This window comes from Eulemur rufifrons, chromosome 2 (genome assembly GCF_041146395.1).
Source record: "Eulemur rufifrons isolate Redbay chromosome 2, OSU_ERuf_1, whole genome shotgun sequence".
In the NCBI taxonomy this organism is placed as follows: Eukaryota; Metazoa; Chordata; class Mammalia; order Primates; family Lemuridae; genus Eulemur; species Eulemur rufifrons.
This window is the reverse complement of record NC_090984.1, coordinates 42,653,958-42,671,149: the sequence shown is the minus strand read 5'-3', so window position 1 is coordinate 42,671,149 and position 17,192 is coordinate 42,653,958. Positions and strand designations below refer to the sequence as shown.

General features: G+C 36.0%; 1 protein-coding gene across 2 annotated transcripts in view; it reads right to left on the bottom strand.

Annotated features, from left to right (window-relative positions):
* Window positions 1-2,612: 2,612 nt before the first annotated feature.
* The window catches only part of TRPM7 (transient receptor potential cation channel subfamily M member 7), a 97,441-nt gene continuing 82,861 nt past the window's right edge, over window positions 2,613-17,192 (bottom strand). For both annotated transcript variants that reach the window (XM_069483777.1, XM_069483768.1), the window contains exons 31-39: window positions 16,572-16,597; window positions 13,870-13,920; window positions 13,725-13,790; window positions 12,834-13,117; window positions 12,611-12,693; window positions 12,246-12,451; window positions 6,998-7,049; window positions 6,789-6,895; window positions 2,613-4,011 (exon numbers count right to left, since the gene is read on the bottom strand). In XM_069483777.1, the coding sequence (XP_069339878.1) occupies window positions 3,881-4,011; window positions 6,789-6,895; window positions 6,998-7,049; window positions 12,246-12,451; window positions 12,611-12,693; window positions 12,834-13,117; window positions 13,725-13,790; window positions 13,870-13,920; window positions 16,572-16,597 (1,006 nt within the window). In that variant the 3' untranslated portion in view covers window positions 2,613-3,880. The remainder of the gene's footprint in view (window positions 4,012-6,788; window positions 6,896-6,997; window positions 7,050-12,245; window positions 12,452-12,610; window positions 12,694-12,833; window positions 13,118-13,724; window positions 13,791-13,869; window positions 13,921-16,571; window positions 16,598-17,192) is intronic.

Below are 17,192 nucleotides of genomic sequence, written 5' to 3'. Positions count from 1 at the left end.
AGAACCTACAAGATGACAAATTCCTTTGTGGAGAAAAGCACTCTCAGAATGTCTTCTGTCCTTCATCATGTCCTTCTTTCTTCATTGGAACTTCCAAGGAAAGAAGGTAGCAAAGAGGGACCTGATATTTTGAGTACCTCTATGTGCTTGCTGAGTACTTAACTCATGGAACCTTCCCAACACCACTGTAAGTACTGTCAGAGAAGTTTGCTCAATAAGCCAAAGTCACTCATGGAGTAAATGGCAGAGTAAGAATCAGAGTCCAAGTCTATCCAAGTCCATTGTTGCATTGCAGTGTGTACTCCATTGACATTATAATATGTAATAGCCCATAGGATGTATCAGTACTTCATTCCTTTGAATTGAAAGGCCCATTCGATCAGTACTTCTTTCCTTTTTATTGCTAAAAACATCCCATAGGATGGGTATATATGTATCTAATGTATACATGGAGAAATGTCTATTCGGATCCTTCCTTAGCCCATTTTTAAATTAGGTTGTCTTTTTTGTTATTGTTGAGTTGTAAGAGTTCTTTGTACAAGTCCCTTGTCAGATATATTATTTGCAAAATTCTTCTCCCATTCTGTGGATTCTTTTTCATTGTTGAGGGTGTATTTGGAAGCACAAAAGTTTTTTATTTTGATGAAATTCAATTTGCCTACTTTTTCTATGGTTGTTTGTGTTGCTGGTGTCCTATATGATGTGTGGTAGTGGGTCCAACTTCATTCTTTTGCATGTGATATCCAGTTGTTCCAGCATTATTTATTGAAGACGGAATATTCCTTCTCCCATTGTTTTGGCACCCTTGTTAAAAATCAATTGTAAATACGGGGGTGTATTTCTGGACTCTTTACTTCTGTTTTGTGGATCTGTATGCCTATCACAATGTTAAACAGTGCTGTTGACTGTTAGCTGGAGTGGGTGGCTTTTCTGAAGAATAACCATTTCTTCTCCCATCCCCACTCATATCCCACCACCAATGTGGAATCACGGATCCTAGGAAAGAAACTGCTTTAAGGCATGTCCAAAGAGCACAGAAAAAAGGAAAACATATTCCAGAGGATCAAAACTTTAGCTTAGAATTTTCCTAAGAAAAAGCTCACAGATCATCTGTGGCCTTTAAATGCAGATACCTTGTGTGAAACCCAGCTAGGAAACAATAAGACCAGATATGGTAAATAAGAAGGATCACAAAAATCCCTGCAGTACAAACATAATTTTTTGTAAGTAACTACTTGATCTCTCTTCCAAGTGATAAACAGCTATTTATTGGGTAATGTTGCCTTGATTGTTTACTTAAAACGTGTAACACCATATCATCGTGCTCTATCTTCCTCAAGAGGAAGTTTAGTATTTATTGTGTAAAAACATTTTATCGTTCATGAATTTTTTTACCGTGTGCCTATCACAAACCAAGTATCATGCAAAGTGCTACCCATCCAGTGAAAAGTCTTAAGGGTCCCTTCCCTCTGTGAAGTATATAATCTAGTGGGGCCGACAGCTAGACAGTAACTATGAAAGCAACAAAGTCTGACTTGAGGGTGGGAAAGGGGGTTAGTTTTATATTTTTCTTTATATTTAAAATTTTTTCTATACATTCCTATACAATCAACATGTATTACTTTAAAAGTAATAATGGCACACACGTATCAACAGATCGAAGAGGGCGTACTATTAGGGAACATCTGCAGAAGACAATTCCCCATTTTAAGAATTCATTTGGTGAAAGACAGTTTTATTCTCCTCTGTAGGATGAGACTGAGAAGAAAAAATTAAAGAGATTAGGCAAATGACACTTTCAGACCATGGGGTAATAATAATGAACTTCAATAATCTAAAGGAAGATAACACTTCTTAGAGATGAGAAATGTGGTTTACAAATAAGCTGTTACTTTCCAGAATTAACCCAAAAAGTTAATGGAATAGGTATGTTTCAGTAAAATAACCAGGAAATGGTACAGAAACTATCAATGGTCATTATGCTTGAGAGTCAATATAGCATAGAGCTTAAGAGCACAGATGAAAGCCAGTCAGCCTGGGTTCAAATCCTAGTGTTGCTACTTACTAATTCTAAGAATCTTTGGAAAGTTACTTTACTTCTATAGCACCTTGATTTTCTAATCTGCAAAACAGGACAATAATACCCATTTCATAAGGTTATTACAAGGATTAAATAATATAAATATAAGTAAAGTACTTAGAGTAGTGCTTGGTACATATTAAGCACAGTTAGCTACTATTGTCATCCTGTGAAAATAATCAACACAAAATTAGACATCAATAGATAACTGATATCCCCCTTTTCTGGCACAAGAAAAGAAAATAAGAGACAGATTTAAAAAAAACAGTAGGAAACCAGTATCAATTTAAATATTATACAGCACAGGAGATTAAAAAGCATAGGTGAACAAATAATTCATTTAAAAAAACTGATACTCAAAATAAATTGACACTCTGAAAATGTCAGATAATTTTTTGGAATGATTAAACTCACTAGACATCTGTAAACAAGAATAAATTTATTTAATTTCTTTTAAGATTTAATGATATACAAAATGTATATAGTATAATATCTTTAAGTAATACACTTTTTTCTTTCTCCCCACCCCCAATCAATATTAAACACTATTTAAACAGCTTATCTCTTCTTGCTTTGTCTGTATCTATGAGATACACTACTGAATACAAATAAGCTTTATACTGCTCCCTTCCAAATAAAAATTAAAATTAGTACCTAGGAAACAAAAAGAAAAAAAGGAAAAAAAATTAAAGCATAAAACTATAAAACTTTAGTCAGATGAAAAGCTTTTCTTCTTGTTGTTGAATATTCAACAATATCTGGGGCTGTTAAATTACATTTCATTGGCATAAAGTTGCATTGCAATCTGCCGACATCACATAATGATAATCCAACTCAATTAATTTCTTAAGTAAGTACCACCAACAACATTGTGTTCAAATGTTCCTACACAATTTTACACATATGCAAGAGTTCTTGTTTACATTCTGATTTGACATACTGGTCAATAAAATCTTTGGAGAAGTATCTAACTGCCAGGTTGTCACTACAGATATAGATAGGAAAAAAGTACTTTAACTTTTCTTCACAAGGTAACTTCCCTTGAACATTGAATTAAGTTTCTCCTTTTACATATTTAGGTTATATACCAGTTTACCATGGCTTTCTTCTACTTAACAGTGACTTGATAAACCAATGTAAAAAAACCAACTAATACTTTTGCACAATTTGGGCTCTAACAAAAAAACTGGCTCTATCTTTAAATATGGAGCCTAACCCTGATTCATAAATACACTCCCTCTTAAAAAATGGTCTCCAGCTCAGGCTTCTTACATCTCTGTGAATCTAGAGTTCTAACCAGTCATCTCCTTTCCTGTGGCCAACAAGCATCTAGTTGGGAACTAGTGACAAGAGATCACTGAACACACTAAACACACTGAGGAAGACTCTTGCCTGCCATTTAACCAAAGGGCTGAGTGATTTCTTCACCTCCCTAGCTGCATGCCAGTAAAATCTGCAGATCCCTACCTTTGGTTAATGGTATTGCACCACATAAGAGAGGGTATCACCCTCATCAGAACAAAGTCAAATGAGATCCTCTGCTATAAAAAGCCCTTTGAAAAGTTATAAATACTAATTTTCTGTTACCTTAAAAATTTCCCCACTGCCAGCTGTATCCTATAGGGAGTTTCTGACTGACCAATTTAATCAGGTCAAAAGAATATTGACCTTTTAACTGTGCTGGAGTCAGTAAATTCAATTTGCATACATGTTTCTATATCACAAACAATTTCCTCCGGAAGGAAAAGTGACACAGTAACATTTTTGTGAGGTGTAGGCAAAACCAGTGATTCAGTAATATTATAACATTAGACGAACAGAATTAGTTGATTCTGATTCTTTGGTGGAATTTCCAGGTTGAAGATTCAAATCTGAAGGCTCATCCTGAGGAAATATGATTTTATCAGGCGTATAGTCATTCCTCTTCAGATCTATTATTATTCACCACCCCCAGCAGAAAAAAAAAAAAAAGGGAAAAAAAGGTCAGTATTTCTTAGAAATAGAGAATTAAGAATATTTTCTAAATCAATTTTCCTCTAAACATGTCAGATCTGTTTTCCACCAGGTTGTTATAAATTCAATGGTCACAAAATTTATACACACAAAAATGAAGTTATTCATTCATTCATTCAATAGATAGTTGGCACATATTGACCGTGAGTCAGTAACTGACATGTAAGTGTGGGAATGTAGCAATGAACAAGGCAGACAAGGTCTCTGATCTTATGGAACTTATATTCTAGTGGGTGAAGAAAAATTAAGCAAATAGAAAAATGACAGAATTATAAGTAGTAACAAGTGCTTTGAAGAAAAGAGTGTAATGAAGTATAATGGGCCAAATAGAAGACGGTATAGGGTGATTCTTTCAGACAGGGCTGGGCAGAAAAGCCAGAGGAAGACACATGAGGTAAAGACCTGAATATTGAGAAGTGAACTATCAAAGCTCTAGGAAGAATATTCTAGGCACAAGGAGTGTTAACTGCAAAGACTGTAAGACAGAAGTGGACTTAATATGCTCAAAGAAGGGCAAGAAGACAGTGTACAGTGAATTAGAGGAAAACTAATAGAAAATAAGGTCAAGCAGCAGTTAATGGCCAAGGATTGTCAAACTACAGTTTGTGGGCAAAATCTGACCTGCTCCATGTTTTTGTAAATAGTTTTAATGGAATGCAGCCATGCTCATTTGTTTACAGGTTATGGCTTCTGAACTATGATGGCAGAATTGGAAAACTGACACACAAACCACATGGCTCACAAAGCCTAAAATATTTACTACCTTTCCCTTTAGAAAAGTTTGCTGACCCCGATTTAGGGTATACAAGCTATGATGAGAAAAACAGACTACAATAAAAATTCAGTAGAAGGTATTCAAGCAGTCTCAAGGGAGAAACATAATCCAATTTGTTTTATTTTTATTTTTTGTTTTTCCGAGACAGAGTCACTCCATTGCCCTGAGTAGAGTGCCGTGGTGTCAGCCTAGCTCACAGCAACCTCAAACTCCTGGGCTCAAGTGATCCTCCTGCCTCAGCCTCCCAAATAGCTGGGACTACAGGCACACACTACAATGTCTGGCTAACTTTTCTATTTTTAGTAGAGGTGGGGTCTCGCTCTTGCTCAGCCTTTCAGAGTGCTGGATTATAGGCGTGAGACACCGTGCTCGGCCTCCAATTTGTTTTAAATAACTATTCTGGTGGTCCTGTAAAGTTTTGTTAGAGGGTGAATGGCAGCAGTCCAGGAAACAACGATGGTAGCAATTAAGACAGAGAGAAATAGATTAATTCTAGGGAGATTTCAGAATTAGAATGGACAGAATTTGGTGGATTGGCTATGAAAAGCAAGGGAAAAAAGGAATTGGATAGTATTAGGTCTGAGCAACTGGGTAACCATTAATGGTTGGGAAAGTAGACTTGTGGGTAGGGGTGGCAGATGAAAATCAAGAATTCTGGAAAGGACATATTACTATAGAGATGCTTTAGGGTATCAAGTAGAAATGTAGACAACTGAACACAGAAACAGGAACTCGAGAAAGAAGTAAAATCTTCAGACAAATTTGGTATGATCAGTATGTAGAATGCATTTATACTTACCAGACAGGATGAAATCACTTAAGTTATAGACATATATAAGATTAGTTGCCAAATTGGAAAATTTAATGTAGTAATATCAAATTTATAATTTAAACCATAGTCATGCATATACTCTCATACTTTTATCTCCATGTAAAATAGAACTGACACTCAGAATATGCACTATTTAATCTAAGAAATAGCTTACAGTAAATACTATAGTAAATAATCTTTACTATAGTAAATATAGTAAAGAAATAGCTTATAGTAAACTGCAACTATATGAATTACTTTTGATAAATTTTAAGACTATGCCAATATGTTTTAGGGAATACAAGCTAATTTGCAGCTCTACTGTACAAAGCACAGTGGAGAGATACATAATTACAGCTCGAGCACTGATTGCATTGTTGACTAATGGGTGTAACCATGAACAAATCATCTCAACTCTATTTAATTATATCATCTGTACAATGAAAGATCCGGACTGGATTGCTTTTACGGTCTCCTCCAGCTGTGAAATCCTGATTGTAACAGTCTAAAAAACAGATGTGTTAATTAAAGAAAAAGAAAATAAACTAGCTGTGCACCATGGCATACGACTGTATGGGAAGGTGGGAGGATCACTTGAGCCCCAGGAGTTCATGGCTAACCTCAGGGATTATAGTGAGACACTGCCCCCCAAAAAATAAAACAAAAAACAAACAAAAAAAATTGCATCGTATCAGCTTTGTAACTCGCTGTTAATCCTGTCAATATTCAACATTAGACTAAACTCCATGAGGGCATGCGTTAACATATTCTTGCAAAATATTCAGATTAACATAAAAAGTAAGATTGTGAACATCATCCTTCACCTCCAGCCCTCACCATGTCTGTCTGGTTCACTATTCTACCATCAATATCTACCACAATCCCTGACATTCTGCAGACACAATGTATTAAATAAATGAACTTGTGTTTTTATAAGTAAAAAAAGAAAACCATATCCATTTATAGCCAACAATGTGTATTTGTGACAGAGATGGTAAAGCTGGCACAATTAGAGACCACGGAACCTTAGCACCTCTGGCTTTATGAAGTATTATAGTAACAAACTTTGCTAACAATTTATATATTATACTGATTAAGAAAATTTTTACCTGGAAGTTTAAGCTTTCTACAGCAAGAATTACAGTGATGTTTTGCTCTAAAGTTTTTTATTGCATCTTCTCCTAGATTTGCTGGGCCAAAAACCATATCACAGGATCTGTGGAATTGGTAGTTAAAAAAAAAGGCAGTTTATGCAGGTAGAAATGTAAAATTTGAAATTATGAAAATATACCTTAATGAACTTGTTAAACCTTATTACCTCTTTTCTTCTGCTTTTATCACAGATGGGTCAGTCAAATTTTCACCCACACCTTTATTGTATATATAAAAAAGACAAACAATTTACATTATATAATTGATATAAACATTAACACTTGCATAATTAAAAGTTGAGAGAGTTCATAGCATCATCATTCATGACAATATTACATTACTCAAAGGAATGTAGTTTTTATCTTGATATTTCCTAGCTTAATTTATGACCCTGGCATTCCACCAGTTAAACTTCAGAGTTGGCAGGTAGGCACACAAGCTCCTGATGGTACCCACCTTCTGATTCAACAGGGTCAAGGCTGCAAGCAAGTATCTATTTCCTTGTAAAAGATCTATACAATCTGGCCTTGTGTCAAATTAGTTAGCAAAGAACAATTTGGTACATGAAGAAATAATCCACAGTACTTTTAAAATAAATGTTGTGGATTTAAGAAAAAAAATCACACGTTAACATATTCTTGCAAAATATTCAGATTAACATAAAGAGTAAGATTGTGAACATCATCCTTCACCTCCAGCCCTCACTAGTGGTATTAAAAGTGTGGTTAAATCTTTCTAGTCTATCATATAGTCACACATATATATAAAATAAAAAAAAAAAATTTAAAAACACCTACTGACATTTTGAATAATCACAAATATTTAACCTATGAGAACAAAATCTAGTAAGATGATTCAATTTCACAAAAGGAAAACCCAGAATTAAAATATGATACTATTTTCCACTCAACAGATTGGCAAATATTAAGAATATTCAATACTGGAGAGATTATATAGAAATATGCATTTGCATACAGTGCTGAGTATGAATTCTCACAACCTTTGGGAAAGTAACCTGGCAGTAGTTACTAAAATTAAAATTGTACTCATATCTTCTTTTTTCTAAGCCAATTTAGGAACCTACTTTATGAAGATAAAAGTAGCAGTACACGAATATGTTTCCTGCAGCAATGTTTGTAGTGGAAAAAAACTAGAACTAGAGTGAATGTCTATCAGTAGAGACGTAAGCCATGCTACACCTCCCTACTATAGACTATCATAAAGTTATTAAAGAAATAACTCAGATTTATTAGTAAGGATATGTCCATGATGTACTGTTAGGCAGAAAAAAAAGGTGATAAAAAATATATATCTCCTGATCCCGGTTCAGAAGACCAGCACAATATGACAAAACAAAATGATTAAAAAAATGAGGAGCCAGGCACAGTGGCTCACGTATGTAGTCTTTGCACACTGGAGGCCAAGATGGGAGGATCACTTAAGGCTAGGAGTTTGGGACCAGCGTGAGCAAGAGCAAGACCCCATCCCTATAAAAAACAGAAAAATTAGCCAGATGTGGTGGTGCTCACTTGTAGTCCCAGCTACTTGGGAGGCTGAGGCAGGAGGATTTGCCTGAGCCCAGGAGTGTGAGGTTACACTGAGCTGTGATGAAGCCACTGCACTCCAGCATAGGCAACAGAGTAAGACCCTGTCTCAGAAAAAACAAAAAACAAAACAAAAAAAGGAAGAGAAAAAAAAAAAAAAGCCTCCATTTGTATAAATGTCTTCACAGAAGGAGAGAAATAGTAAGGCTGAAAACACTTTATTCTTTGTATGTCTCCATATTGTTTAACTTATTGTAGTAATCATCTAAAATATTTCTACGTAAAAATTGCTCGATGAACATATTAATTATGGAGAAAACATCACAACTACTTTGCTTATTAAAAATAACTATCATCCCTTAAATTAACTTAACATAGATCAGACAAAATTTGTTTGGTCTCCCTTCCTATGTGTGTTTAAATGACTGAAGAATATATTTTAATGACAGGCACATCTCATTTTATTGTGCTTCACAGATACTGTGTTTTCTACAAACGTAAGGTGTGTGGCAACCCTGTGTCAAGCAAGTCTATCGGCGCCATTTTCCCAACAGCATGTGCTCAGTTTGTGTCACATTTTGGTAATCTCACAGTGTTTCATAATTTCTCACTATTATATTTGTTATGGTGATCTGTGATCTTTGGTGTTACCACTGTAATTGTTTGGGGGCACCATGTGGCCATATAAGACAGTGAATGTAACAGATAAATATTGTGTGTGTTCTGACTGCTTCACTAAGCAGCCATTCCCCACCCCTCCTCCCCCGCATCTCTCTCCCTCTCCTTAGGCCTCCCTATTCCCTGAGACACAACAATATTGAAAGTGGCCAATTTAAAAAGTTAAATAAAGTGTTACCACTCCCCAAACGGTGTGCAATGCACTCATTGTGTAGGCATACCCCCATCCCCTCCCCCACCCCCCACCTCAGTCACTGTTAGACTCTTTGATTCTGTAAAACTAAATTGAAAAAAAAATATATATAATAAAAAAATAATAAAAAAAAAAAAAAAAAAAAAAAAAAAAAAAAAAAAAAGTTAAATAAAAAGAAATTAGGTCAATCAACAACCCTACAATGGCCTCGAAGTGTTCAAGTGAGAGGAAGAGTTATATGTCTCTTTAAATCAAAAGCTAGAAATTTTTAAGCTTAGTGAGGAAAGCATGTCGAAAGCTGGGATAGGCTGAAAGCTAGGCCTCTTATGCCAAACAGCTAGCCAAATTGTGAATGCAAAGGAAAAAAGTTCTTGCAGGAAATTCAAAGTGCTACTCCAATAAACACATGAATGATTAGAAAGTAAAATAGCCTAATTGCTGCTATGGAGAAAGTTTTGGTGATCTAGATAGAAGATCAAACCAGCCACGACATTTCCTTAAACCCAAGCCTAATTCAGAGCAAGGCCCTAATTCTCTTTAATCCTATGAGGCTGAGAGAGGTAAGGATGCTGCAGAAGAAAAGTCTAAGGTTAACAGAAGTTGGTTCATGAGATTGAAGGAAAGAAGCTGTCTCCAAACATAAAAGTGCAAGATGAAGCAGCAGGTACTGATGGAGAAGCTGCAGCAAGTTATTTAGAAAATAGGACATGGACATCTTGGGGGGAGGGGGAAGTTATCCAGGAGATCTAGCTAAGATAATTGAAGAAGGCTATATTAAACAACAGGTTTTCAATGCAGACAAAGCCCTGTATTGGAAGATGCCATCTAGGACTTTTCCTTCCAAGCTTCAAAAGACAGGCTGACACTCTTGTTAGAGTCTAATGCAGCTGAGGAGTTTAAGTTGAAGCTAATGATCATCTACCATACCAAAAATCCTGGAGCCCCTAAGAAATTGCCACAGCTACCCCAACTTTCAGCAACCACCACAGTGAGGCAAGACTCTCCCCCTCAGCAAAAAGATTACAACTCACTGAAGGCTCAGATGATTGTTAGCATTTTTTTAGCAGTGAAGTATTTTTAAATCAAGGTATATAAATTGTTTTTTCAGACAAAATGCTATTGCACATCTTAATAGATACAGTATAAATAAACATAACTTTTATATACAATGGGAAACCAAAAAATTTGTGTGACTCACTTTACTGCAACATTCACTTTATTGTGACATTTGCTTTATTGCAGTGGTCTGGAACTGAACCCACAATATAACGAAGATATGCCTGTATTTTTTTTAAACTTAATTGGACTGGCCTGATTAATAACAGACATCAGAAAGTATTCACTACATATACTACCTTAATCATTTATATAAAGTTATGAGCTAATGAAAAAAGGATAGTCCTTTTTATACAGATTTTCAGTCTTGAGCTGAATCAATACCAACTGTTTGCTTTTCAACAAATCTTTTATATTTGTACCTATATAACGAAAGGAGTCATTGAGTGATATATATTCTAAACAATTGTTCTTATGTGATTTAAAATCTGGTCTTTGTTCACATTTGAAATTAAGGCTGTTCTTTATGGAACAAAATTATGGAAGCCACCATATGAAATAAAGTACTATATAAGCAGAACTGGCAACTGCTCACTTTAACTTTCCTTTGATCCTGCTGTGATGCTGAGCAGACATTATTCTAAGCAAAGCTGCCCTCACACAGCCACAATATATTTTTTCCCACATGTATGACAGACTCTATCCGCTAAGATGGCTATAAGGAATTTTTCCCTCCCTACATACATTATGTGCCACCCATCAAGTACTGGCATTTACTTCCTCTCTCCCCTAGAATCTGAGCTACCCTTATAACTTGCCTTGATCAGCAAAATATGACAGAAGGGATCATGGCCAGTTCTGGGCCTAACCTTAAGAGTTTCTGCTTTCTATCTAAAGAAGTCAGCCACTGTGGGAGAACTCTAACTACCTGAAACTAGCATGCTATAAGAAACCCTAAGCTAGCTAGCCATGTAGACAGACTATGTGGAGAATTGAGGAATTCGGCTGACAGTAAACAGAGACTTCAGACACTTAACTCCAGTCAAGCTGTCCAATGTCTCCAGCCATTTAAGCTCTCTGAGGTGATAGCACAGATGAGACATCCCTACTATGCCCCATCCAAATTTCTTCTTCTTTTTTTTTTTTTTGAGACAGAGTCTCACTCTGTTGCCCAGGCCGAGGCATCAGCCTAGCTCACTGCAACCTCAAACTCCTGGGTTCAAGCAATCCCACTGCCTCAGCCTCCTGAGTAGCTGGGACTACAGGCATGCGCCACCATGCCCGGCTAATTTTTTCTACATATTTTTAGTTGTCCAGCTAATTTCTTTCTATTTTTAGTAGAGACGGGGTCTCGCTCTTGCTCAGGCTGGTCTCGAACTCCTGAGCTCAAGCGATCTGTCCGCCCTCCTTGGCCTCCCAGAGTGCTAGGATTACAGGCGTAAGCCACCACGCCCGGCCCCAAATTTCTTAATCAAAGAGTTGTAAGTAAATAAAATGGTGGTTGTTTTAATCCACTAAATTTTTAGGTAGCTTAGTGCACAGTAATAGGTAACAGAAACACCATGAATAATAGAGATATTTATCATCGTTTTATAGAAAAGTCCTTATACTTTTGAAATACTTAAAGGCTTTGCATCTAGGAGTAGAACAGCGAATTTTACATGTTTCTGCTTATCAACCTTCTATATTCTCTTAGCAATAATGAAGACAGGTCCCATTATTAAAGGCACTGATGGCTATATGTTATGACTATAATCAACTTGCTTTTTTAATGGTTTCTATTGGCTTAAGATTTTACTATAAATTAGCAATCTATAAAATTTATTAATTGTAAGATTAAACTTAATCTATAAATTAGCAGATTTCTTCATATGATTAATAACACATGAAAGGCTGAGAATCTACTGGACAATTTCATCTTAGCAATATTTTAATAAATTTACCTTGTAAATCAAGTACCAGTAACTCCCCTCTTGTATATTCATAAGTCCAGTGGCTAAAGGCTAGCATGATCTCTTCCAGCGTATTAGTTGGAATAATCTCATCGCCATTATTATTGTTGTATTTTCTAAATTCTCCAGTCATACATTCTTCTACAGCAAACCACTGTCCTGCTGAATGGCAATACAGCAGGAAAACTTCAAGGAACCTTATGAAAAATAGTTATAGGTATTACTAGTGGTTTAGTTGATAAGATTCTAATTGATCTGCAGAATGGGTAACTAAATATTCAACAACAATGATGAAGGTCAAAAGGGACTGCTATCCACATAATGCTAAAAGATTTCAGAAAAATTTAAAGATTTACCTTGGAGAATATGGGATGGATTTGGGTTTCATTTGATTGAAGGCAAATGTGAGCTTTTGCGCTGCTCTCTGTTGCTGAATTTCCTACAGAAGTGATAAAAAAAAAAAACAAAAAACCTTGCTTAATATTTAAACTAAGATTTTATTTGGTTTATTCATACTTCAGAAATGAAAAATATGAAGCTCAAATTATGTTCCACTGTTAAGCATTCACTGGCACTTACTCTGAGACAGAGATGCAGAACTGTATCTTCTTTATAAATACTTGACCATGTGTTAACCACCTCAGGAAGAAAAGATTTGATAATATAAAGATGCCCTGACTTGAGGATATCGTGTTCTGACCAGGTACACTGCACTTTGACAGCTCTTCGCAAACCTCCGCCCATCTCTTCTTTACTTAAAAACTCTATTTTGGCACAAAGTCCTAGCTGTGACCAAGAAGACATACTGTTATTCAGTATGTTGGGTGAACTCTCTTCCAAACGATACACTGTGACAGGCTCACCTGCAACATGAATGGAAATAGTTTTAAGATCAAATTATGACTCTTTAAAAAATGACAAAATAAAAATTGGCAGGTATTTTTAGTTAAGATTAAACACGGAATGAAAGATGAAATGGACCAAGTTATAGTTTTATAAAAAGAAGTTTAAGAGCAACAAATGATAGGAAATCAAGAATGCACTTTCATAATCTCTCTGAATTCATGTGTAATGATAGACATTTTTGAAATTCTGAACATTTTTAAGAAAAACTTTCAGAAAGCAATTAAAATTCTTTTGTGAGTTAAACTTTTAGACAGGAGATTTGAGCTATCTCTTCCACAGATTCTGTAATATCAATTTATATACACATTCGTTACTAGACAGTGGATCAAGAACTTTTCTGAATCAGAGCACACCATTGCTTCTAGATACACCAGTAATAAATTCAATACTTCTGACGCTTCCTTCTTCCATTCAAACACAACTCACCCTTGTAGTAGTTAGATTAAGAATTTATATGAAACTGATACTTTGTGTGATCCCACCCACATCCTACATTATAGCTAAAAATAACTGAGGGGTTTATTTTTCCTTTTACTGATTTATTTATTTAATTTCTGGATTTACCTCTTGGAGGCACGGGTGTGAATGGAATGCTCTGTGATAACCTCATCAAGTTGTTTCTTTCCACAGCTGCATAAAAATGAAAGAGAAATAATGAAATCCCCAAAGTTTCAAAATATTACTAAACTTTGTTTTTAATATTACTGACCTGAGTAATAGTAATTTGTATCCATAACTGGCTTAAAGGGAGATGCAAGACCTAAAATGGCAAATAAACAAATGAGACCATTTTAAAAGTACTAGTGCAGCAAAAATTTTTGTTCAGATATTCTCATAAAATCATCCATTTCCTTCATATAACCTCTCCTCACAAAAACAGAAAAAACAAGTAATAAAATATGTTCATTTGAGGCAGGAGGATCGCCTGAGCCCAGGAGTTTGAGGTTGCTGTGAGCTAGGCTGACACCATGGCACTCTAGCCCTGGCAACAGACTCAGTATTCCAAAAAAAGGGGCCCATTATGTGCTAGATTGCCCTATTTTATTATGCCATAAAATGTGCACATATACATGTGTGTGAACATTATAGGATTATAGAGGAGTACCTATTGCCTCCTGGTTGAGGACAGGTCAAAGGTTATCTCAGAGGAAGAGACAGGGGAAAGGCATGGAAATGTTAAAGTGCATGCTACACTTGGGAAACTGCAAGCAGTTTAATATGAATAGGACTAATTATATATACACCAGAATGACCTGTAGAGTTTTTTTTAACATACATGCACCCAGATCTCACTTCAAAATATTCTATTTCTTTAGGTATATATCATCATACAAGTGATTCTTTACAAGTGATTTGAACATGCAGCTAAGATTGCAAATTAATGAGCAAGAGTATAAGCATATCTGTAGGAGGTGAAGCTACAGAAGCAGGGAATATCAAATTGTTAAGAGCCTAATATGCCAAGTAATAACAAAGGACACTGGATTTTACTGAATGACAATGGGAAAAATATAAAGCAGAGGAGTAACAAGGTTAGATCCTATAGGAGAATCATCTCACTGGCAGAATACAAGATAGACTACAAGTAAAACTACAAGCATGGAGCCCAAATTTCATGATAATAGTTTACTGTAACCTCAAACACATGGGCTCAAGCAATCCTCTCACCTTAGCCTCCCGAGTAGCTGGCATTACAGGCACATGCCACCATGCTCAGCTAATTTTTTTATATATTTTTAAGAGATGGGGTCTCATTATGTTGCCCAGGCTGGTACTGAATTCCTGGCCTTAAGCGATTCTCCCACCTTGGCCTCCCAAAGTGCAGGGATTACAGGTGTGAGCCACCATGCCTGGACCCCATCTTGAAAACCGATTTGGCAGTAACTACCAAATGCGAACATAGGTATACGCTATGATCCAGCAATTCCATTCCTGGGTATATACCAACAAAAAATAAATACATATGCTTATCAAACAATATGAAGACGAATGCTCATAGCAACAAAAATCATATTAGCCATACAGTGGAAGCTACTGAAGTCCCCACCAAATAGAATGGACAAATTCAATATATTCAAATAAAGAAATACTATGTAGTATACATAATGTACAAACTACCACTATACACAGCAATATTGATGAATCCATAAAATTATGTTAAGAGGAAGAAGATACAAAATAGTATATAGTCCATATGTATATACACGCACACACGAGGATACTCACAAAACAGGCAAAACTAAGCTATTGTGTTAGGGGCAGGGGTTATAGGAGCACATAAAGGAGCTGGGATATTGGCCAAATTCAGTTTCTGGGTGCTGATTACATGAGTATGCTCACTTTGTGAGAATTCACTCAAGTGTGGGCTTATGTGCACTATTCTGTATGCTTACTATACACTTCAATGAAAGGTTTCAAAGATGATAGTCTGACCAGGCTCACACCTGTGCTCCTAACACTTTGGGAGGCCGAGGCAGGAGGGTTACTGAGGTCAGGAGTTCAAGACTAGCTTGAGCAACACAGCAAGACACCATCCCTACAAAAAATAAAAATTTAGCCAGGAATGATGGCGTGTGCCTGTAGTCCCAGCTGCTCAGGAGGCTGAGGCAGGAGAATCATTCAAGCTCAGAGTTTGAGGTTGCGGTGAGCTACGATCATGCCACTGCCCCCTCATGCCTGGGAAACAAAGCGAGACTTTGTCTCAAAAAAAACCAAAAAACCAAAAACAAAAGGTCTAAATTGAAAGCAGCAGTGGGATATACAGGCATAGGGGAGGATGGATTCTATAGATATTTAACAGATAAACACAATTAGACTGTGTGAGTGCTAAGTTAAGGTGGCCAATGATAACTCACTCTCAGGTGTCATATAGCAAAGTATTATTCATTAAAAAATGGAATATTAGAGGAGCAGGCTGGGTGACAGGGATTAAGTTGGAGGGTGAAACAGTAAAGAGATCATCACTCACAGGGTGGTTCACATGTTTAAGAACATCTATTTTTTTTTTTTTTTTTTTTTAACTTTTTTGCAACCTCAAATTCCTGGGCTCAAGTGATTTTCCTGCCTCAGTCTCCCATGCAGCTGGGACTACAGGCGTGAGCCACCATGCCTGGCTAATGTTCCCATTTTTTATAGAGACAGGGTCTTGTTCTTGATCAGGCTGGTCTCCAACTCCTGAGCTCAGGCAATCCTCCCTCCTCCGCCTCCCAGAGTGCTAGGATTACAGGTATGAACCACCATGCCCGGCCTGAACATCTATATTAAAGAAAAATTATATGAGAGAACTTTCCTCTGCCTTGGCTTTTTCTAACTTGAAGTATAAAATGTCTTACCTAGAATAATGTGGTATTTGCTATAATAGATCATGTATGATTCTCATATTTTCATATTAAATCTACCACATGGACTCACCATTTAATGTTCCTTCTTCAGAGGGCCTAAAGAAACACCAAAAAACATAGTATGAGCTGCGCCACAATTTTAGTTTTGGCTATCATTTAATTTTTTGATTTTATGAAGTTATCATGATTTAATATTAAAGGAATTCTGATATTCAGATTCCCTTTGAATATTTGCCATTTCCCTTAAGCCAATCCCAAGCCATACACAGATATGTATGTATATACCCACATGCATCTACTTTATTAACAGCTTGTATCTCTAATTTTTGCCTACATAAATTATTAGTGATTTGGCATCAGACTGGAGCCCCTATACTATAGAGTAAAATATTTCATGACTTCTGTATTTGTGGAGATTCATTCCAGTATTATAACAATGCCTCGAAATGACTTTGGAGGACTCTAAAAATACTTCAATAGAATTGATGGGCAAAGAACTGAGAACAGTAAATCAATGTCATTTTGCAAAACTCAATTTCTAATATTGAAAAAAATTTTCCCAATGTTCACTATATTTTTAATATCATATATTGGCATTAAGTGGAGGTTCTTTTAATTCCAATGATTCCAGTGTAAATTAGAGACACAGGCATAGAAGAAAGGAGAGTAGAATGGGAATCAAGGAAAACAG